The sequence below is a fragment of the Podarcis muralis genome, chromosome 1 (assembly GCF_964188315.1).
Source record: "Podarcis muralis chromosome 1, rPodMur119.hap1.1, whole genome shotgun sequence".
Taxonomy (NCBI): Eukaryota; Metazoa; Chordata; class Lepidosauria; order Squamata; family Lacertidae; genus Podarcis; species Podarcis muralis.
Genome location: NC_135655.1, coordinates 33,860,975 through 33,879,807, shown reverse-complemented (window position 1 = coordinate 33,879,807; position 18,833 = coordinate 33,860,975). Strand labels below are relative to the sequence as shown.

The following is an 18,833-nucleotide window of genomic DNA, read 5'->3' as shown; positions in this document are numbered from 1 at the left end:
AAATAGATAAGTAGTTTGACTACCTCCTACATATCTAGGGCCTAAAGACACAATGGCAAAAAAAAAAAAGACCTGCAAAGATTACTGAGGCTGTAGTCCTATACCCACTTGGCCTAAGAGTATGCCTCATTGCAATGGCTGGGTCTTACGTATGGTAGGTATGCATAGGATTGTATAGGACACAGGTGATGGCTTGCAAGTTCCAAAGTAAGCATTAAGATTTCCTTTTAAAAATGTAATGGACAACACATCATAACTTATTAAGCAAAATGTAGGAGCGAGATGGAGTAATAACGCAGGTATATTTATTCAGTTTCCTTTCATCTGGCATTGTCATCAAGCTGGCCAAATGCGAAATGTTTTAGCAGCTTCTTGAAAAAAAGATCTCAGCTGACACATTTTATCATCAGCTTCAGAGGGTTAGTCCAGGCAAAAGCCAATTGTTATCAGGTGTGAATTAGCATACATTGGGTTCACTGAAAGTTGGGGAAGGTGATGAAAGTAAGGCATATTGGAAACACTCATCAAAAGACACGATTGCCATTAGGAACAGTAGGTGGATAACCACTATTGATTCCAAATGTTTAATTTGATTTGATGGATTTTACTGTAATTAACACTGGGTTTTATAAGAGCATGGTCCTTAACATTATTAAGCAGGAAGACAAATTGTGAAATTAAATCTACATTTGATTTGTAATGTTAATTTTGTAAATGTTTTATAATGTTAACAGGTTGTGCTAATGATACCTGGTTCTCATCTTATTTTCATTCTACTCCATTGACTGGATTGATTTTTCTTTCTTTCTGCATTCAGAAAGTACAATGATATTTAGGTTAGATATAGATATAGATATAGATTATAGATTATAGATATAGATATAGATATAGATATAGATATAGATATAGATATAGATATAGACATACATAAGGGATGCGGGTGGCGCTGTGGGTTAAACCACAGAGCCTAGGGCTTGCCGATCAGAAGGTCGGCAGTTTGAATCCCCGCGACGGGGTGAGCTCCCGTTGCTCGGTCCTAGCAGTTCGAAAGCACACAGTGCAAATAGATAAATAGGTACCGCTCCAGCGGGAAGGTAAACAGTGTTTCCGTGCGCTGCTCTTGTTTGCCAGAAGCGGCTTAGTCATGCTGGCCACATGACCCAGAAGCTGTACGCAGGCTCCCTCGGCCAGTAAAGCGAAATGAGCGCCGCAACCCCAGAGTCGGCCGCGACTGGACCTAATGGTTAGGGGCCTTTATATACATACATGCGAATGAAGCACATGTTGTGAGATTAATCCTCAACAGCATTTTGGAAGCATGTTTGATTGACTACAACTCCTCTTACATATTGTATGTAAATGTTACATTCAATATCTAACAGGTGTCATGTGGGGATAAACTAACATTTAGTTTGCAGTGTCTTTACTCAGAAGTGACTCCAGCCAGGGGAGCAAAAGAGTGGGAAAGTTGCTGGTGGGCTCTAGAATGGCGTGAGGCTGATGAAGTTGGAGAAGAAACAGCCTGTTGACTTGGGGCTGCTGGAGGAGGATGACGAGTTCGAGGAGTTCCCAGCTGAAGACTGGGCTGGTTTAGATGAAGATGAAGATGCATGTGTGTGGGAAGACAACTGGAATGATGACAATGTGGAAGATGATTTCTCCAGTCATCTAATAGCTGAATTATAAAAACATGGCTACAAGATGGAAAGCTCATAGCTTTCAGCAATGCTGCAGCCTGGGACATAGCTGTCAACTTTTCCCTTTTCTTGCGAGGACTCCTATTCAGAATAAGGGAATTTCCCTTTAAAAAAGGGAAACGTTGACAGCTATGGCCTGGGATGGGATTGTATATTGAACAGAGAAATGTTACAGAATGCTGGCTGGAAGCAGAAATACTAGACTGCCCATTATTATACCCCCCCATGTGTTTTTTTGTATAAATAAAAAATTGAATATAGAAGAAGAGGGGGAAAGGAGAGACTCCAGTTGAGTTCAGTGGAACTTACTCCCAGGCAAGTGGTTGTAGCCTGGCAGCTACCATATTTTCAACCATTAAATTCCAACATTCACACACATGAGACCACATCTGCATATCTTTGGGTGGATTCCCCCCCCCCCCATTGGGGTTGCTACCTTTTTTCCTGACACAGATTCTATGTCCTTAAGCGATTTAAAACAGGCAGAAAATCAGCAGCTGATGCTTCCCAGTCACTGTTTCTCAATGGTGGAGCAAAAAAATGAAGTCCATTAGGCAACCTGGGCACACAGTCTTTGGTGTGTTTTAAAAAAATATGTATGTGGGGTTTTTATGTCAGTGTCAATTGAGTAGGTTCTTTTTCTGTATATTTATTGGTTTACATTGACGATGAGAGAAGACTAGGGGACAAGGCATATTTATTTTCCTTTTATTGTCTCTGATGAACTATAGTGAGATTTGTTTGCAGTTGTGGAAGCGGCAGGGGATGAAATATGAGGCCAAGTTAGCCATATTGATCAGTAGGCTGTTGGTAGATTCCTGCTACCACTGTTGCCAGTGTGCATAGTCTTTGTTGAGGGTAGTTGGTGGTGGATTAACAAATCCGCTACTATGTTGGCAGTGTGGTCATTTTATACCTTCAGTTTTAATCCCATGTTGGTGCCTGAACCAGTTCACAGTCCAACCCTTACTGTGTAAGCAACACCTAGAGATCACCTGTCTTCTCAGCCACACATGGTCCAGTGGGGAAGCAGGCTTTTGGCATCTACATACATGAATAATGTGCAGATCTCATAGAGCATGTGAGGAGTGACATGTTTTTATTTATTTATTTATTGGCATGGATTTATATCTCTCCTTTCTTCCAAGGTGGTTCCTAGGCCGTCTCCCATCCTGGCACTGACCAGACCCAGAGCTGCTCAGTTTCATCTTCATGTGCTATACGTAGGGCTGCCTCTGAAGACAGTTCAGAAACTTCAGCTGGTGCAGAATTCTGCAGCCAGGATGCAAGTCCATTTAAGCTGATCCTGGCCCAACTATACTGGTTGCCAATTAGGTTTTGGGCCCAATTCTCAAAATTTATGTTGCGACATCTGTGGATGAAGGGCGGTATACAAATTTATGATAAGGATAACATTCTTTATTATTTATACCCCGCCCATTTATTTGTTTAAATGTGCCTTCAGACCATGCCCTGGGACCTTTTGCAGTGGGTGAGATGCAGGAAAGGATGAATAATGTCTCTCATTTGTCCATTTCTTAGCCCTAGTTATTTAGATTCCAAGCAATGCAGGGAGCAAATGACTGCTCTGCATGCTATCGTGTTATTAATTTAGGCTGTAATCCAATACTTACTCACCTGGGACCAAACCCAATTGAACTCAACAGGATTTACTTCTGAGTAGTTTAGGATTGTGCTGTAAGAGCCTTACAGAGATTAACCAATTTATCCTTGCGGCACCCTGTGGCATAAGGGCAGAAGGAATGAAAGCATATGGAGGCTAACAGATCCGTACAAGAACACAATAGAAGCAAAGGCAGGGCTGGAAACAAAGGGGATTTCTGCAACGCAGATATCTTGATTTCCTTAGGAAATAGGGTCTGCAGATGGTCCCAGGGAGAAGGCTCATGCTCAGCTACCTTGAAGAAGCTAAGCAAGTCTAAGGTTTTCTAATGTTAGCAACATCTGTTAACTTCCTCAACACTAATGGGCCTGGTCAGTCTCTGACCAACTTGCATGCCAACTTGGGTTCTACGATGGAAGAAAGGTGGGATATTAATGGACTAAATAAATCTGCATATATTAGGGCTGGTTTATATTTTTTATTTAAAAAATGCCTGTTTGTTTCTAGACCCAACTGAAGTTGCTCATATTAATGTCTGAAGCCCTAAATGACTTTGGCCCTACTAATGTATGGAAGTGAGAGCTGGACCCTAAAGAAGGCTGATCGCCGAAGAATTTATGCTTTTGAATTGTGGTGCTGGAGGAGACTCTTGGGTGTCCCATGGACTGCAAGAAGATCAAACCTCTCCATTCTGAAGGAAATCAGCCCTGAGTGCTCACTGGAAGGACAGATCCTGAAGCTGAGGCTCCAATACTTTGGCCACCTCATGAGAAGAGAAGACTCCCTGGAAAAGACCCTGATGTTAGGAAAGATGGAGGGCACAAGGAGAAGGGGATGACAGAAGATGAGATGGTTGGACAGTGTTCTTGAAGCTACCAGCATGAGTTTGACTAAACTGCGGGGGGCAGTGGAAGACAGGAGTGCCTGGCGTGCTGCGGTCCATGGGGTCACGAGTTGGACACAACTAAACGACTAAACAACAATCTTCTTGTGTGCTAAGACTGGCAGAGCTGGCAGCTCTCTTGGTAATTCCTACACGCTTGAAAGTGCAGGGAATGGTGGCCCTGGGAGAGGGCTTCCTCTGTGGCAGCCCCTAAATGCATCGTGCATCTTCACTGTACAGATTTCATGGTACGCTGAAGATGTGTCCCTCTTTACCCTGACCTTTTGGCAGTATTTTGTTTTGTGGGACCCACCTCTCCTGTTGAGTATTTAATACCACTCTGCTCCATTTGGAATGCTTTTATCTGTTTTTAGAATGGCATATTATATTGTTGTAGCCAGCTCTGGGACTTTATGGTGAAGAGGGATTAAGTCATCTTACAAAGAAATGAAGACTGCATACGCACCACAACAACAAAGCAGCATTCATGTTCCCAATGTAATGCACAATGTGGGGATATATATGTGGCCGATTCGCTCCATCGTTGGATAAAAGGTTAAAGGAAGATGGGCATCTGAGATACCACTTATGTAAACACCTGGGCCATACGTTACATCATACACATGGCTGTGTGTGTGTGTACAGGTCTGTTGCCCCACTACAGGGACAACCAGCTTCTGGTGGTCCTTTGAAAAACTCTCCTGAAATAATAGCACATCAAGCACTACCACTCCAAGTGAATGAAGATGCTGCAGTAGCAGCCCTTGGTGGGTTGACCCCTCTGTGTGACACTGCCTTGCTGTAGCTTAATGAGGCGGCTATGGCTCAGTAATAGAGGATGCACTTTGTATGGTTCCCAAGGCTCCTCTTCTGGCATCAGCCTAGATTTTAAATCAAGAGCTTTTCAGGTTTCACAACCGTAGAATCATAGAATTGTTGAGTTGGAAGGGATCCTGAGAATCATCTAGTCTAACCCTCTGCAATACAGGAATATGTAGCTGTGCAGGGATTGAACCTGGAACCTCGGCATTATCAGCACCACGCTCTAACACAGCCTTTTTCTGAGTCAGACCATTAGTCCATGTAGCTGAATCTTGTATAAACTGCCTGGCAGTGTCTATCCAGGGATTGACTCTCGGGCCATAGAAAGCAGGTGCTCCACTCCTGAACCCTTGGGTCTGCTGGAATAGCTCAGTCGGTAGAGCATGAGACTCTTAATTTCAGGGTGGGGGGGGTTCGAGCCCCAGGTTGGGCAAAAGATCCCTGCATTGCAGGGGGTTGGACTAGATTACCCTTGTCCCTCCCAATTCTACAATTCACTACAAGTCTCCTAATGAACCTCAAGCATCTATCTATCATCTATCTATCTATCTATCATCTATCTATCTATCTATCTATCTATCTATCTATCTATCTAAAGGCAGCCCTGTATAGGGAAGCTTTTTAAGGTTTTATTATGTTATTGTATATTGTTGTTGTTGTTGTTGTTGTTGTTGTTGTTACCACCTGTATTATATTACCGAAGCTGCATGCCATTAATTAGGTCCTGTTTTCAAACAGGCCAGCAAAGCCAAATAAACTGCTTCCCGGGCTTAGCCTCCCGCTTCACCCCGATGTGAGGTTTTCTTCATTTCGGTGCAACGCTAATTCCTGAGACCTGCCAGAGCCTGACCTTGCCCCGGTAAAGCCCTCATTGGGAAACTAATTAACGGAATAATGCTAAAGAAGCAGCAGAAGCAGGATCCGCTCTTGTTTCTCCCCATCAGGATGTTAAAAAAGCAGAGTACTTCTAATTAGCAATAATTAAAAATTAATTAAGAAGCTCTCTGCAATCCCCTTTCCCCCCGCCCGCCTGGCAGCGCGGGGTTGCGGGAGCTGTTCACGTCCCTGTGGTGCTGAATCACGGCTTAATCACAAAGCCTTAGATCACGGCTAATCCAAGAAGGCAACCGTGTATACGCGGCGCGCTAATCATCTCAGCCCTCCGACGGAGACAAGCATCTACCCGGGCCATTAGGAAGCCGGGCCAATTAGTACGTTTAAAGCACATAAAACGTATAGATTGCAATCCCTCCTTACTGATTGGCTGATTACAGATGTAATTGCTTTATTGTTTATCCTGGCAATGGCTTCCGTCATACTGAGGGATAACAGCATTAGGAGGTTTCGAAAAGAATACTAATTACTTAAGACCAAATTGTCAAGTTTCAGGTCTTAGAGGCAAACAGGGGGTTTAGGGTTACTTCGTATGTTATTTGCCCCACTCACTCCCAATCTTCTTGTAGGAAAACGCGACTGTCCTATTGGAGGGATAGGCATGCTGTATCTTCCTCTCTCTGCTGCAACAAGTTTTGGCTTCCAAGCTGTGTATTCACGGAGGGGAAAAAATAATCACATAGCACTTCAAAGGGGAAAAAGTGACAGATTACTGAATGTCAAATAATCAGTATATGCAAGGAAAGACCTCGCTGAACACCACCTTTTAAAAAAACACTAACAATAAAAAAGAAATGTCCTGAAACAAAAAGGATGTATCAGACACATTTTTTTATTTAAAAAAATCATAATACCTTGCTAAATCTAAGAACGAACTCCCAACATTTCATGATGAAAAGCATATTCTTCAACATATTTGTTTGAAGTTTATGGTTCATAGTTCACCGCCCATGGAGCGGACCCTCCAAAATCACTCATCATTTTCATATCAGATTTAAACAATACTAAAACTGAAAAATGGCAACAATTGTTGGTTTTTCTTTTTGCAAAGAAAAATAATGACATTTGCTAAAAATACAGGTATGGCTTTTTTATATATAAAAAAAACCTCACACAAAAACCTTTAAGTGTCCCAGAAGTATACATTTCCCTGAAGCCAGGTGATTGTTAAAGGGAGGTCCCCATTATCTTAATTATGTTTCTGGACCAAACATTATTTCAGTATGATAAAAGATGACATGACACTAAAGGTAAAGGCAGAGCAGATGTTACATGAGTAACAAGCCAATATCCCCACATTCTGGTAATTTCTCCCCCACTAGACATGTTCTCATTAATCTCTGATTAATAGGATTTGAGTATAGTAAATGATGATCATCTATTGTCTGTCTTCGTGCAACACCATGGAGAGAGCAATTTGTCAGCTCGGCTTTTGTGTGACTATTTAATAGAAAAGGAGGGGCTGGAGAGGAAAGATGCTAATCTTCTAATTGGCATCTATAGAGAAAGGTCTAAGAACATTGCCTGCCTGGAAATAGCTTGTGTGCAATTCCTTTGCCCGTGTGACTGGGACAGAGACAAATGCAGATCTCGGTGTATCTTTTTCATAATCACACTCTCTCTATATATAAAAAATAAGAGCATGGAAGCAAAAGAAAGGAAGGCTATAGAACGGAGCGCAATTGCATAAGTCTGTTGTGTTTCAGCCCCTTACATGTCAAAGAAGCACATTGACTGGTGTGACTTTCACAAAGGCAGAAAGGTGCCTCTTGTGCAGAGATGAGAAAAGAAAAAGGGGGAAATCACATATGATTAAAATAAATAGCTGGGCAATGTGAAATAGAACAGAGAGCATTAGCAAGAGCCACAGATAACACCGTGTGACATTTGCCTTATTTCTTATTTAATCACACTATTTGGGCATTAAGGGCAAAATCCAGCCAAAGTTAAGCACTTTAAAGTCCCATTGGCTTCAATGGGAGAGCTGTGCAGTGCAGTCTTGAACATGCCTACTCAGAAGCAAGTCGTAGACTCATAGAATTGCAGATATGGGAGGGAACACGAGGGTCATCTAGCCCAACCCCTTGCAATGCAGGAATCTTTTGCTCAACGTGGGGCTCAAACCCACAGCCCTGAGATTAAGAGTCTACTGACTTAGCCACCCCAGTTAAGTCCTATTAAATTCAATGGGACTTATTCCCAGGTAGGTGTGCATGAGGCTGCAGCCAGAAGCATTTGCTTAATTCTTCAGTTTGAAGCCAATGGGACTTCAGACTGCTAAACTTGAACTGGGTCTTGTCCTACGTTTCCAATAGGGACCAAGGTCCCCTGGTTCTAAGAAAATATCATGTGATATCATTCAAATGAATGAAGTTACTTATTATAAGGCCCATAAAAGTTTGCCACAAAGCCATGGGGGTGGGGGAGAGTAATATTACAAATTTGTCCACGGCAGAGGAGTTCAGCCTAGAGATTGACCCTTGATGTGATCTGCCCTACCCCTTAACGTGCAGACTTTTATTTAGGCACTTGTGTTTTCTTCTTCTTCTTCACAAAGTTTCGGTGAGAAAAATGTTGCAAATCACAATTTGTAATGCTGGATAGTTTTGAGCTGCATGGAGAGGAACTGGTTGAATGCTACAGATTTGATTTGCAATATTGATCTGAGAAAGCCAATACTATGGACAAACAGATTAAAACACACTGTGGAGTCTAGTGTAAAACCAGAAAAAGGGTGAAGGATCGAATATGCAGTAAATCCAAATATGTGGCAAATCAACACTATGTGCAGTTACGATTCGATCCCGCCAACTGATGTACTGTTTAAAAAAAGCACAAGAACAGAATAAACATACATTTGCTGAACAAAAATGAAAGATATGATACAGAGAAGTGGGATTGGCATAACAAGACAGTGGCTTTTGTTTGTTTAAAGAGACCTTAATTGGTGTGGGAATGCCTCAAAACATAATTTATTTATTTTTACTGAAAGTATCACAGATGCATCAAGCCATACTGAAAAATTTTGGAATCTTTTGTTTGGGGCTGTAATCTTGAGCACAATTAGAAGCATCTTAGTCCCAATCAATGGGACTTTCCCCCAAGTAAAGGAGGTTATAGACTGAGATATAGGTGTTAAATCTGATAGCTAGAGCATTTTGTATGTGCAACAGACAGAATGAACTGCGAACATGTGGCCAGTTGTACAAATATATATTTGTGTTCATATGGAAGTTGATTTCAGGCCTCTTTCAACATTTCCTTAAGAAGAAACATTCTATTTCTAACTGCTATGATTATCAAGTTTTATTATATATTTCTCTTTTAACCACAAGCCTTTTTTAATCCACTATATTGTGACTAATGATGCCAAACACAGCTATTTCACAATCTTAAAAAAATGTAATGAAGAATAATATTTCAATGATATGAAGTAGTCTGAGCCACCAACAAAATGGCAAAACATGGGAGAGGAGTTCAAATTCCTGCTGAGTCATAACCTCAGTTGATTACATTTTATCCTCAGCATTTCCATCTATAAAATGGGAATATCTCAGGGGAAATAATAAGTATTTATTATAGACAAACCCCTTCCAACTCCACAGTTCTATGATTCTACGATTCTAAGACACAGGTGTCCACTGTTGCTCGCTTATGCATGCCCTCTCTAGCAAGGACACTAAACAAACTATTTAAAAAAAGCTCATCAAAGTAGGACACACTCACTCTTGCTTCTGTGGTTACTATGAGGAAATCTGGCCTTCAAGGAAACAGCTCTGAGCATGCTCAGAACAGATGTATCATTCTGATGGGCTGTGACATGGTGCAGGGCTGTTCTTCAAGCAATCCTCCCTAATTTGATATAGTGGCTGCTGAATAGCTCTCATAACAACAGAGGGAGGCTGTCAAGTGGAGGCTGAAAAGCAGGCATTTTTCTGAGTATTCAAATGTCAGCCACCTGCTTTTTGCCCAGATATTTTTGCCATAGGTATACCTTTGGATTAGGACTTCCTGAAATATGCTGATTGCTAATTGGCCTTGGAACAGATTAACAGAAATGCCTCCACAAGCATTCATGGAAGTATGAAATGCATGTGGGACAGGAAAGAGTGTGCGGCTTTAAGATTTTTTTTGGGGGGGACGGACGGCTCAGGATTTATTTATTTTTTTAAAATTGCTTGACATTTCAAGTGGGGCAGCTGCAGTTCAGTATCCCTAGTGGAAGAGCCTTTGTTGGTTACAATACCTGACTATTGTTTTATGAAGTTGAGTTAGTTCATTCTGATAAAACTGAGGCTTTCACATATTGGGAGCTGAGCTAAAATTTGAGCTATAATTGAACAAATGCCATACATTTAAAGATGATTTTCAGATTTATCCCATGATCAAAAATGCAAAAATTATCCATGTGGGATTATTACCCCCTGTTTATAATAGTTTTAATGTATTTTTAATCTTTGTTGGAAGCTGCCCAGAGTGGCAGGGGTAGCCCAGCCAGATGGGTGGGGTGCAAATAATAAATAATTATTACTAAGTACATGTGAGTGATATTGATTTTCTGATAATGAAATATACATTAAAAGAATAGCTGAATGTGTGAAATTCATGCTATAACACTTATTTTAAACTACACTCTCTATTGGCAGTGGTTATTGCTGCCGCCTCCTGATCTTGTTGGGAGGCTGGTTGCATCACCCTCATCACACTGCTGGGTCTGTCTGTCTGTCTGTTTGTTTGTCTGTCTGTCGAGCTTAATATCTAACACCAGATACCTTCATATGTTTATAATTAAATATGAATTGAGTATTGTAAAAGAATTAAACAATGTTCACCCAAAGAATAGTATATGGCACTCCCACAGGTTATAAAGGGAGCTGCCAGATGGTGTGCATGATGGGAATCTGTCTCCAAAGCTTGCTTTTGTGGCCTGGAATTCACTGAGCCGCTTCCCTCGGCCTCCACACATGAATACACCGCATCTGTCCATCACTGATGTTAAGTTGTCACATATTTTCCAGCTGATTACTTCCCATCTAGCGCATTGCCAGTGCTATATGTTGTCTGCTTTTTTGTGCTCTCTCGATATTTCCAAGCTGCTTCCATTCCGGAGTGATATTTTGCTTAAAGCAGATATTAATAATGCTCATCTACTGGCAACAGCAATGCTAAACTAAAACATTGCCAATAAGGGCTATTTAGAACCTCAGCTTACCTTGTCCTTCCCCCCTTAATATTACAGTGGTACCTCGGGTTAAGTACTTAATTCGTTCTAGAGGTCTGTTCTTAACCTGAAACTGTTCTTAACCTGACATACCACTTTAGCTAATGGGGCCTCCTGCTGCCGCTGCACGATTTCTGTTCTCATCCTGAAGCAAAGTTCTTAACCTGAGGTACTATTTCTGCATTAGCGGAGTCTGTAACCTGAAGTGTCTGTAACCCGAGGTACCACTGTACCTGATTTAGCAGCATAAACAGAAGGCAGCTCAAACAGTTGTCTTCAGTGGCAGGCAGCAAAATGTTTGTGATATTACAAAAGTTGCCAGATGAAAATCTATGGAAGAGTGTTAGGCTGTGCATGAGCATAGCCGGTGGGAGGGGGCAGGCCCCCCTCTAGAAAAAGTAAATCAATAAAAATACTTAACTAACTAAGGTTCTGTCTGCCCGCACCCACCCCCCGCAACATGAAGCCTGGCTACGCCCATGAGGCTGTGTGCACATTGTACTTTTAAAGCACCTTCTTTCCTTCAAAGAATTCTGGGCAATGTGGTTTGTTAAGGGTTGCTGGGAATTGAAACTCTGTGAGGGGTAAATTGCAGTGTCCAGAATCCTTTGAGGGAAAGAATGTGTTTTGAATAAGCTTTAAAGGTATAGCATGTACATAGCCTTAGTCTCATTTGGAGCATGAAAACAGAGACATATTTATTTACAGAGTGAGACAGGTACATTAAATCTAAACCTAAAGATTGTCTTGTCCATTAAATGAAGGCTTCTCCTGCTTTATTTTAATTATTGAGGTGATTAGTAAGATTGGATGGTCCAGAAATCTGGATAGCCAAAATGTGTAGCACAACGGAGAATACATACTGAAATCGGGAACAAAACTAAAACTTTGAAAGCCTTTCATCATCTTTCTCTGGAAATTAGATTGTAGCATTCTGGTAGTTCTGTCAAAGTCAAATACAGAAGCAATTGTTAAGTGTTGATAAGCAACGGTTAGGAGGTGTAATCTACTGGGAAGGTTTTTGATCCAAAATGAAACAGCTTTCTACCCCCGCTAGTCAGGCAGAAATCTAATTACTCTCTTTTGATCTACTATGGAGAGTTAAACCAAAGAGATGAAGGTTATGGACAGTTTCATTGATTTTTATGTCAGAAATCAACAAGTGCAGGTTTTACACTTTGCACATACTTGCTTAACTGGTGTCAGGAATCAAATACTTCAAACTGGCTTTCCCTGCTATCAAGTCAATAAGCATTTTTGGTTGTTTTGTTCTAGTTGTGTTGTTAGTTTCATCACTGCAGAACCTTTTCACCTCAGAACGGGTGCAGGAGGGAACAGTCGAGCTCTATTAGGACGTAGCAGAATAAGGCATTTGGGTTTGGTTTGTTAGAGGAATATCTAATATCTATGGGAAATAGTATGTTAAAGATTAGCATGCATACTTGAGAGACAATTTTAGGACACTATTATTGTATCAGCATGGCAGAAGGAAGGCAAATGAGTTTGTGAGCTGCTTTCAACTAAGAAAAGGCAGGATATATTTTTTTTAATTGAGGGTAGGAGAGAGAGAAATAAAGAGGACGCCATGAACAGACACTTGATTCAATCCCTAAAGCTTTATCTCCATACAAATCTAACTTCTTCTTTAGCAATCACTTGTAGCTGAGTAAGATTGTCTTCCATGAACATGGTCTTAACAGTGAGTCTGTAAGTGATTGTGGAGGCTAATTCTGGATCCACACGTCCTTTCATAGTGGGGACATAGGTTTCTGGGTGGGAGGTGATCACGGTGAGGGTTTGCCAAACCCTCTTCGCTCGTTTCTCCTTTTCATCCTGAGTTCGTGCTTCTTCAAAGTCCATGACACCTTTGGTAAAAGCTGTTCTCCAATAGGAGGGCTCACAAGACAGTGTTTCCCAGTTATCAATGCCTATGTTACTTTTTTATATATAGATTTGCCTTGAGAGCGCCTTTAAACCTCTTTTTTGTAGTTGCTTTGGGAGATAGTAATCAGGCATCCAAACAACATGACAAGTACAACAAAGTTGATGTTGAAGAATCATTGCTTTCAACAGGACATTTCCCCCCAAAATCTATTTTTTTCTATGCGCAGGGACTGCTTATTACATAGAGGATGATTCTGTCTTGTGATGCACCCTTGCTGTCTAATGTCATGTAATTTTACTACCTCATCTTCTCTGTGATTTTTAGATATTTATTCTGGAGAGGACAATTTGTCCCAGCAAGCAGTGTGCTATAGTGGCTAGTATTCTGGTCCAGAACCAGAGAGGGAGACCTCTTCAAATTCTTGCTTAGCCACAAAACTCTCTGGGTGGCCTTGGGTCAACCAGTGGCAGACCTACATCTTGGGGGCCTTCACGCTTGAACTGTCATGGGGGCACCATCACAACCAGCAATGAGGTCTGGGTAACCACTGTTATCTTCTTCAATGGGGTTCTTCCATGACAGATTGCCACACTTTTACAACAGCTGTGCTACTGACTCTCAAACTTTGGGATTGTTGAAATATCTACAAAAATAATAATAATCAAATTGGGTCTAGAAGACCTCACATTTTTAAGCAATGTGGACTAAAGCCGCTTCTGGGACCCCTCCAAGATTAAGGGCCCTGTAGCTTAAGCTTCCTTAGTTTCATAGAAGATCTGCCCCTGGGGTCAACCAGACACTTTCTTAGTACCACCTATTTCACAGGATTGTTGAGAAGGTAAAAACAAGTAGAAAAGAACAATTCGTGCTACTCTTGAGTTCCTTAGTTGATGGGTGCGATATATAATACATAAATTGATCATGCCATAACTATTAAATTGTAAGTGGTTGCTGGTTACAGCTTCTTGCCTGAAAAGCCCACAGGCTCCTGCACACAGACTGATTGCCTGTTGAAGAGGTGAAATAAGCTCAGGACCCCCCCCCCCCAATGTCCCTATTTCCCAGGGACAGTGCCAGATTTTCAAAGCCACACTGGTTTCTGATTTGATCCCGGAATGTCCCGCTTTTCCTTAGGACATCCTATTTTCATCAGAGAAACATTGGAGGGTATGTAAGCGTAGTTTCAGCTGTGTGGGTTATCCAACATATAGCTATATTTTACTCAAAGTAGACCCATTAAAATTAAGTGGGACTACTATTGGCTACAGCCCTGTGTGTGAGGCCCCCGTCCAAACTGAGCCACTGGTTTTACCCTTTTCCATGTAGAGAATTTTGTGTACATAATTTTCTCATTGGACTGGCCCATTGTTGCTGGGTTTCTTTCTTTCTTTCTTTCTTTCTTTCTTTCTTTCTTTCTTTCTTTCTTTCTTTCTTTCTTTCTTTCTTTCTTTCTTTCTTTCCTTCCTTCCTTCCTTCCTTCCTTCCTTCCTTCCTTCCTTCCTTCCTTCCTTCCTTCAAAACAGTTCACTGGTGTAATAAAATCCCGTTATTTACCATTGTGCATTAGCCCTTCTGATGAATTGCACGTTTTCGTGCCATTTAAACTGTGCCCAAGAATATACCGAGCCTTGTGCTTGTTTGTTTATGATTCACACCCGATGAAAAGCCCAGTTTGTCATATCTGTAGCTCAGCTGCCAGGCCTGCAGACAGAGACATACAAGCTAGAAGGAGTGCAGGCTTGAGATTATTTTGATAGCTTTTCTTCCTTGTGTCCTGGGAGATAAGGCCATTTCTCCAGCAGCCGCATTTTTCCTGAGTGACTGACAGCCCCTTCAGAGTAGATCGGCCCCCTTTTTGTGCCCTTTCAGTCACTCTGAGGTTATCAACTAAAACTGCACTCAGCATTCAATCACATCTTTCCCCTGTGGCAGTAACTCCTGTTAACACAATTAACCTTCTGATGGGATTTAGAACATAAAATGAATCGGGGTGGGGCGGGAGAGCGAAGGAGAAGAGGCAGAAATAAGCAGAAAGACATTCCCACGTTATAGAATAAGGGACAGATTTCTGATAACTGCGGCTTTTATTCCTTCCCCTCCCTCTCACCAGAAGAATGCACACAAAGCATTTTTAATAGGATGCTGGTGACTCACTATGTTTTAAAATTAACAAAGACACCCCAAAACTTCATTGCCTTTGGACAGCTTTTGTATGAACCATAGGGTTGTTTTATTGTAGCAGAGCTGGGATACTGATAATCTCATAATCAATGTAGTCTGAGGAACCTTGAGCAACATGTCTACATATAAGTACCGTAAGTCAGGCTGAATTCAATAAGACTTACTCCATAGAAGCATCCATAGGACTGTAGCAATGCAGCTTTATTTTGGCAGAGTTAGGCCCATTGATTGTGACTCTGGATAGAATGGGGCTGAGATGTGATACAACTCAACATGCTGAACTGGCAGCAAAGATGCTTAATCATAATATGAATGATATGATTACTTTAGCATGGCACCCTGTCTCAAGCCATGTAAGATGCTTCAGAAGAATGCAGAGGGCAACTGAGGACTTGCCATGTTGATGTTTTTCCTGCCCATTCTCTATATATCCTGTGGTTTTCCTATAGAGTGGCCTATGATTGTTTAACAAAACCACTTCAATCAACACATTCTCTGAGCTCCTTTCCAGACATATGGGTTCATTTCTGTTCCACTATGAAGCATAGCCACAGTCTGTAAAGGTAAAGGACCCCTGACAGTTAAGTCCAGTCACGAACGACTCTGGGGTTGCGGCACTCATCTCGCTTTACTGTCTGCAGACAGTTTTTCTGGGTCATGTGGCCAGCATGACTAAGCCGCTTCTGGCGAACCAGAGCAGCGCACGGAAATGCGGTTTACCTTCCTGCTGGAGCGGTACCTATTTATCTACTTGCACTTTGATGTGCTTTCGAACTGCTAGGTTGGCAGGAGCAGGGACCGAGCAACGGGGTTTAGACCACAGCACCAGCCACATCCTTAGCCACAGTCTATAACCTGCCATAATTAGATGGGCCTACATTGAAAACAGGCGGCGAGAAGCAAATTTTCACCCTGCTCCTGTGTCCATTTTGAGCTTTATACTTCTTCCCCCCCTTCCTTTTATCACATTATTTTGAATATTTAAGGCTGTGAACCTAAACAAATAAGGGTGCAAGGCTATTGAACAAAATGTAATTTTATTCCAAGTAAGCATGCATATAGTTATGCTGTCAGTGTTGCTGACTTTTGTAGCATTTTCAGGTGGTACCTTCTACCAAACTTTGGGTGATGGTAGCCTTGAGGACCTTCCCTCACTCCCCCTTTCATCATGAGATGGTGAGGGGCTCCTTTCCACTTCCTCTTTCAGCTCTATCTACCGTATTTTTCGCTCTATAGGACGCACTTTTTCCCGTCCAAAAATTAAGGGGAAATGTGTGTGCGTCCTATGGAGTGAATGCAGGCTCCTTGGCTTCAGCAATAGCAATGCGAAGCCTCCGAAGCGCAGAGGGAGCGCTCCCTCCACACTCCGGAGGCTTCGCGTTGCTTTCGCTGAAGCCGGGAGAGCAAGACTCTCCTGGCTTCAGGGATAGCTACCTGAAGCCTCTGGAGCGCAGCGGGAGGTCCTGCTGTGCTCCGGAGGCTTTGGGTTCCTTTTGCTGAAGCCAGGAGAGCAAGACTCTCCTGGCTTCAACAGAGAGGGAGAGCTGCGTAGCGCCCCTTCAGAGAAGCAGGAGGAGAAAGGGCGCTGAGCAGAGAGGGGGAGAAATTTTTTTCCTTGTTCTCCCCCTCTAAAACAAGGTGCGTCCTATGGTCGGGTGCGTCCTATAGAGCGAAAAATGCGGTACTTTTCAAGGCTCATATTGGCACCGGAGCTGCAGAGTCTTGAAAAGTTTGGAGGTGAAAGAATCATAGAATCATAGAGTTGGAATAGACCACAAGGGCCATCGAGTCCAACCCCCTGCCAAGCAGGGGAAGAATGACACGCTCTACTACTTGCTTTTTCAGCTCTACTTCTCGAGGCTCAGATCAGCACCCAAGTAGCTGAACAGAAAGATGAGTGACTGAAATAGTAGGAAGCAAAGGGAAGCTATCTGGGTGACAACTGAGGGAGAAAAATGGAGTGGTAGGGAAGACTGGGGATTATACAGAGGTCAGGTTTGTGTGGGAGATGGAAAAGAACACTAGGGAAGGGGGCATGTGACATGAAGGGCCACCTCAGAGCCACCTTTAAATCATAATTCACCTACATCAGGGGTGTCCAGCTTCCAAGAGACTGCAATCTGCTCCCACCATAAATAAACTGGCAGTGATCTACCCATTGGAGTGACCAGAGTTGTTGAGCTTTTTTGTTATTTTATTTTTATTTTTTGGGGGGGCGATCGCTCAAGATCACACGATCAACCAGGATTGACCAGGGACAGCCCGCAATCAACCAGTAGATCGTGATTGACAGGTTGAACAGGCCTGACCTACATCCTTTGTGGTCTGTTGATGATTATGATGCAATTTTGTGCATGGGGATGGATGCCTATGTGCCTTTGATCAGTGTTTTCCCGGTGCTGGCAAGTACCAGATCTGTGCACCAGATATTTACTGGACAGTTTATCAATGTAAGTTTTAATTTGATGCAGTTTTTAAAAGAGAGCCCATGTCAATGAAAGGATCCTTGAATCATAGAACTCATAGAGTTGGAAGGGATCCAAGGCGCCATCTATTCCAATCCCTTGCAACACCGGAATCACAACAACATGGAGACATTTGGGTTGAAGAAAAAAGCACATAAAGGACTATAGTTTATAACTTATACAAGCACCAATCGATTTCCCCCAGACATGTCCCTTTACAAATCTTGTCATTATGGCTTGAAGAACTTTAAAAACAATTTTCAGACTTAGAAAAACAAAGGGGAAATGTAACATGAGAGCATGAATACTATATTCAAAATACAAATGTGAATTGTATTATAGCAAGGTGGTATATAATTGTAGCACACAAACAAACAAACAGTCTTGGTTACTCAGTCAATATAATCTGTGTTCTGTTCTCTCAAAGGAAACAAATATATTTGATGGGGTTGGTGGCTTAAACAAGGAACAGTTTGGTGCTCTCAGGCCTTGTCAATAGCTATTGAAGAAATGTTCTAACACTTTTGTTCTTTATCCATGCTTGAACAATGGTAAAATGTGACAGAACTCAACTAATTCCACCGTTGTTTGAAATACGTAATATTGAGGTACCCCAGAGTCCAGAATTTCTCTGTCTGGAAACTAGCTAGAAAGGAGGGGACGAGCGAATAAACATATTCTGTAGTCTTGAAAATGTTTTTTTAATTGAGGGGCAGCATGCACTTTCTGAAATTAATTAGATTCCCCACCCCACCCCATGCAATTTATGAAAGGTGTTTTTAAATTCCTGAAAATTTTGAATGGGATACAAGTGGCTCTTGTCACCACCAAAGCTACAGACATTAAATTGCAACACAAATCCTAGGAGAACACAATTCTCAGCTCATCCTATTGTTGGAAGATTACCTCCTGAAAGCTCAGGGCATTGGGGGATTATGGATCAGCAGCCAGAGGGGGATGCACCCTGGTGTGATTTATGGTGTTTAAGGTCTTTGTGCCAGATAATAGTGCAATTCACACAGCACTTAGTGCTAGTAAGACTTCCTTTACATCAGTTTGAGTGATAATGCACTCTTTAACTCTTTAAGGCTTTATTAACTCTTGAGAGGTGGGGAAAATTATTTTCTTGCTCCATTTCTGGAGTTGAGGCACCTGCAATTA

The 18,833-nt window shown here is 42.0% G+C and overlaps 1 protein-coding gene across 1 annotated transcript; it reads left to right on the top strand.

Annotated features, from left to right (window-relative positions):
* The first annotated feature begins 1,500 nt into the window (after positions 1-1,500).
* Positions 1,501-1,686, top strand: SEM1 (SEM1 26S proteasome subunit). Its single transcript, XM_028724035.2, has one exon. The coding sequence runs from the start codon at positions 1,501-1,503 to the stop codon at positions 1,684-1,686; it is 186 nt and encodes a 61-aa protein (XP_028579868.2).
* The last annotated feature ends 17,147 nt before the right edge of the window (positions 1,687-18,833 follow it).

Excerpts from the sequence above, each read along its gene's own strand:
- SEM1 (XM_028724035.2), top strand. The coding sequence starts at position 1,501 with ATGAAGTTGGAGAAGAAACAGCCTGTTGACTTGGGGCTGCTGGAGGAG.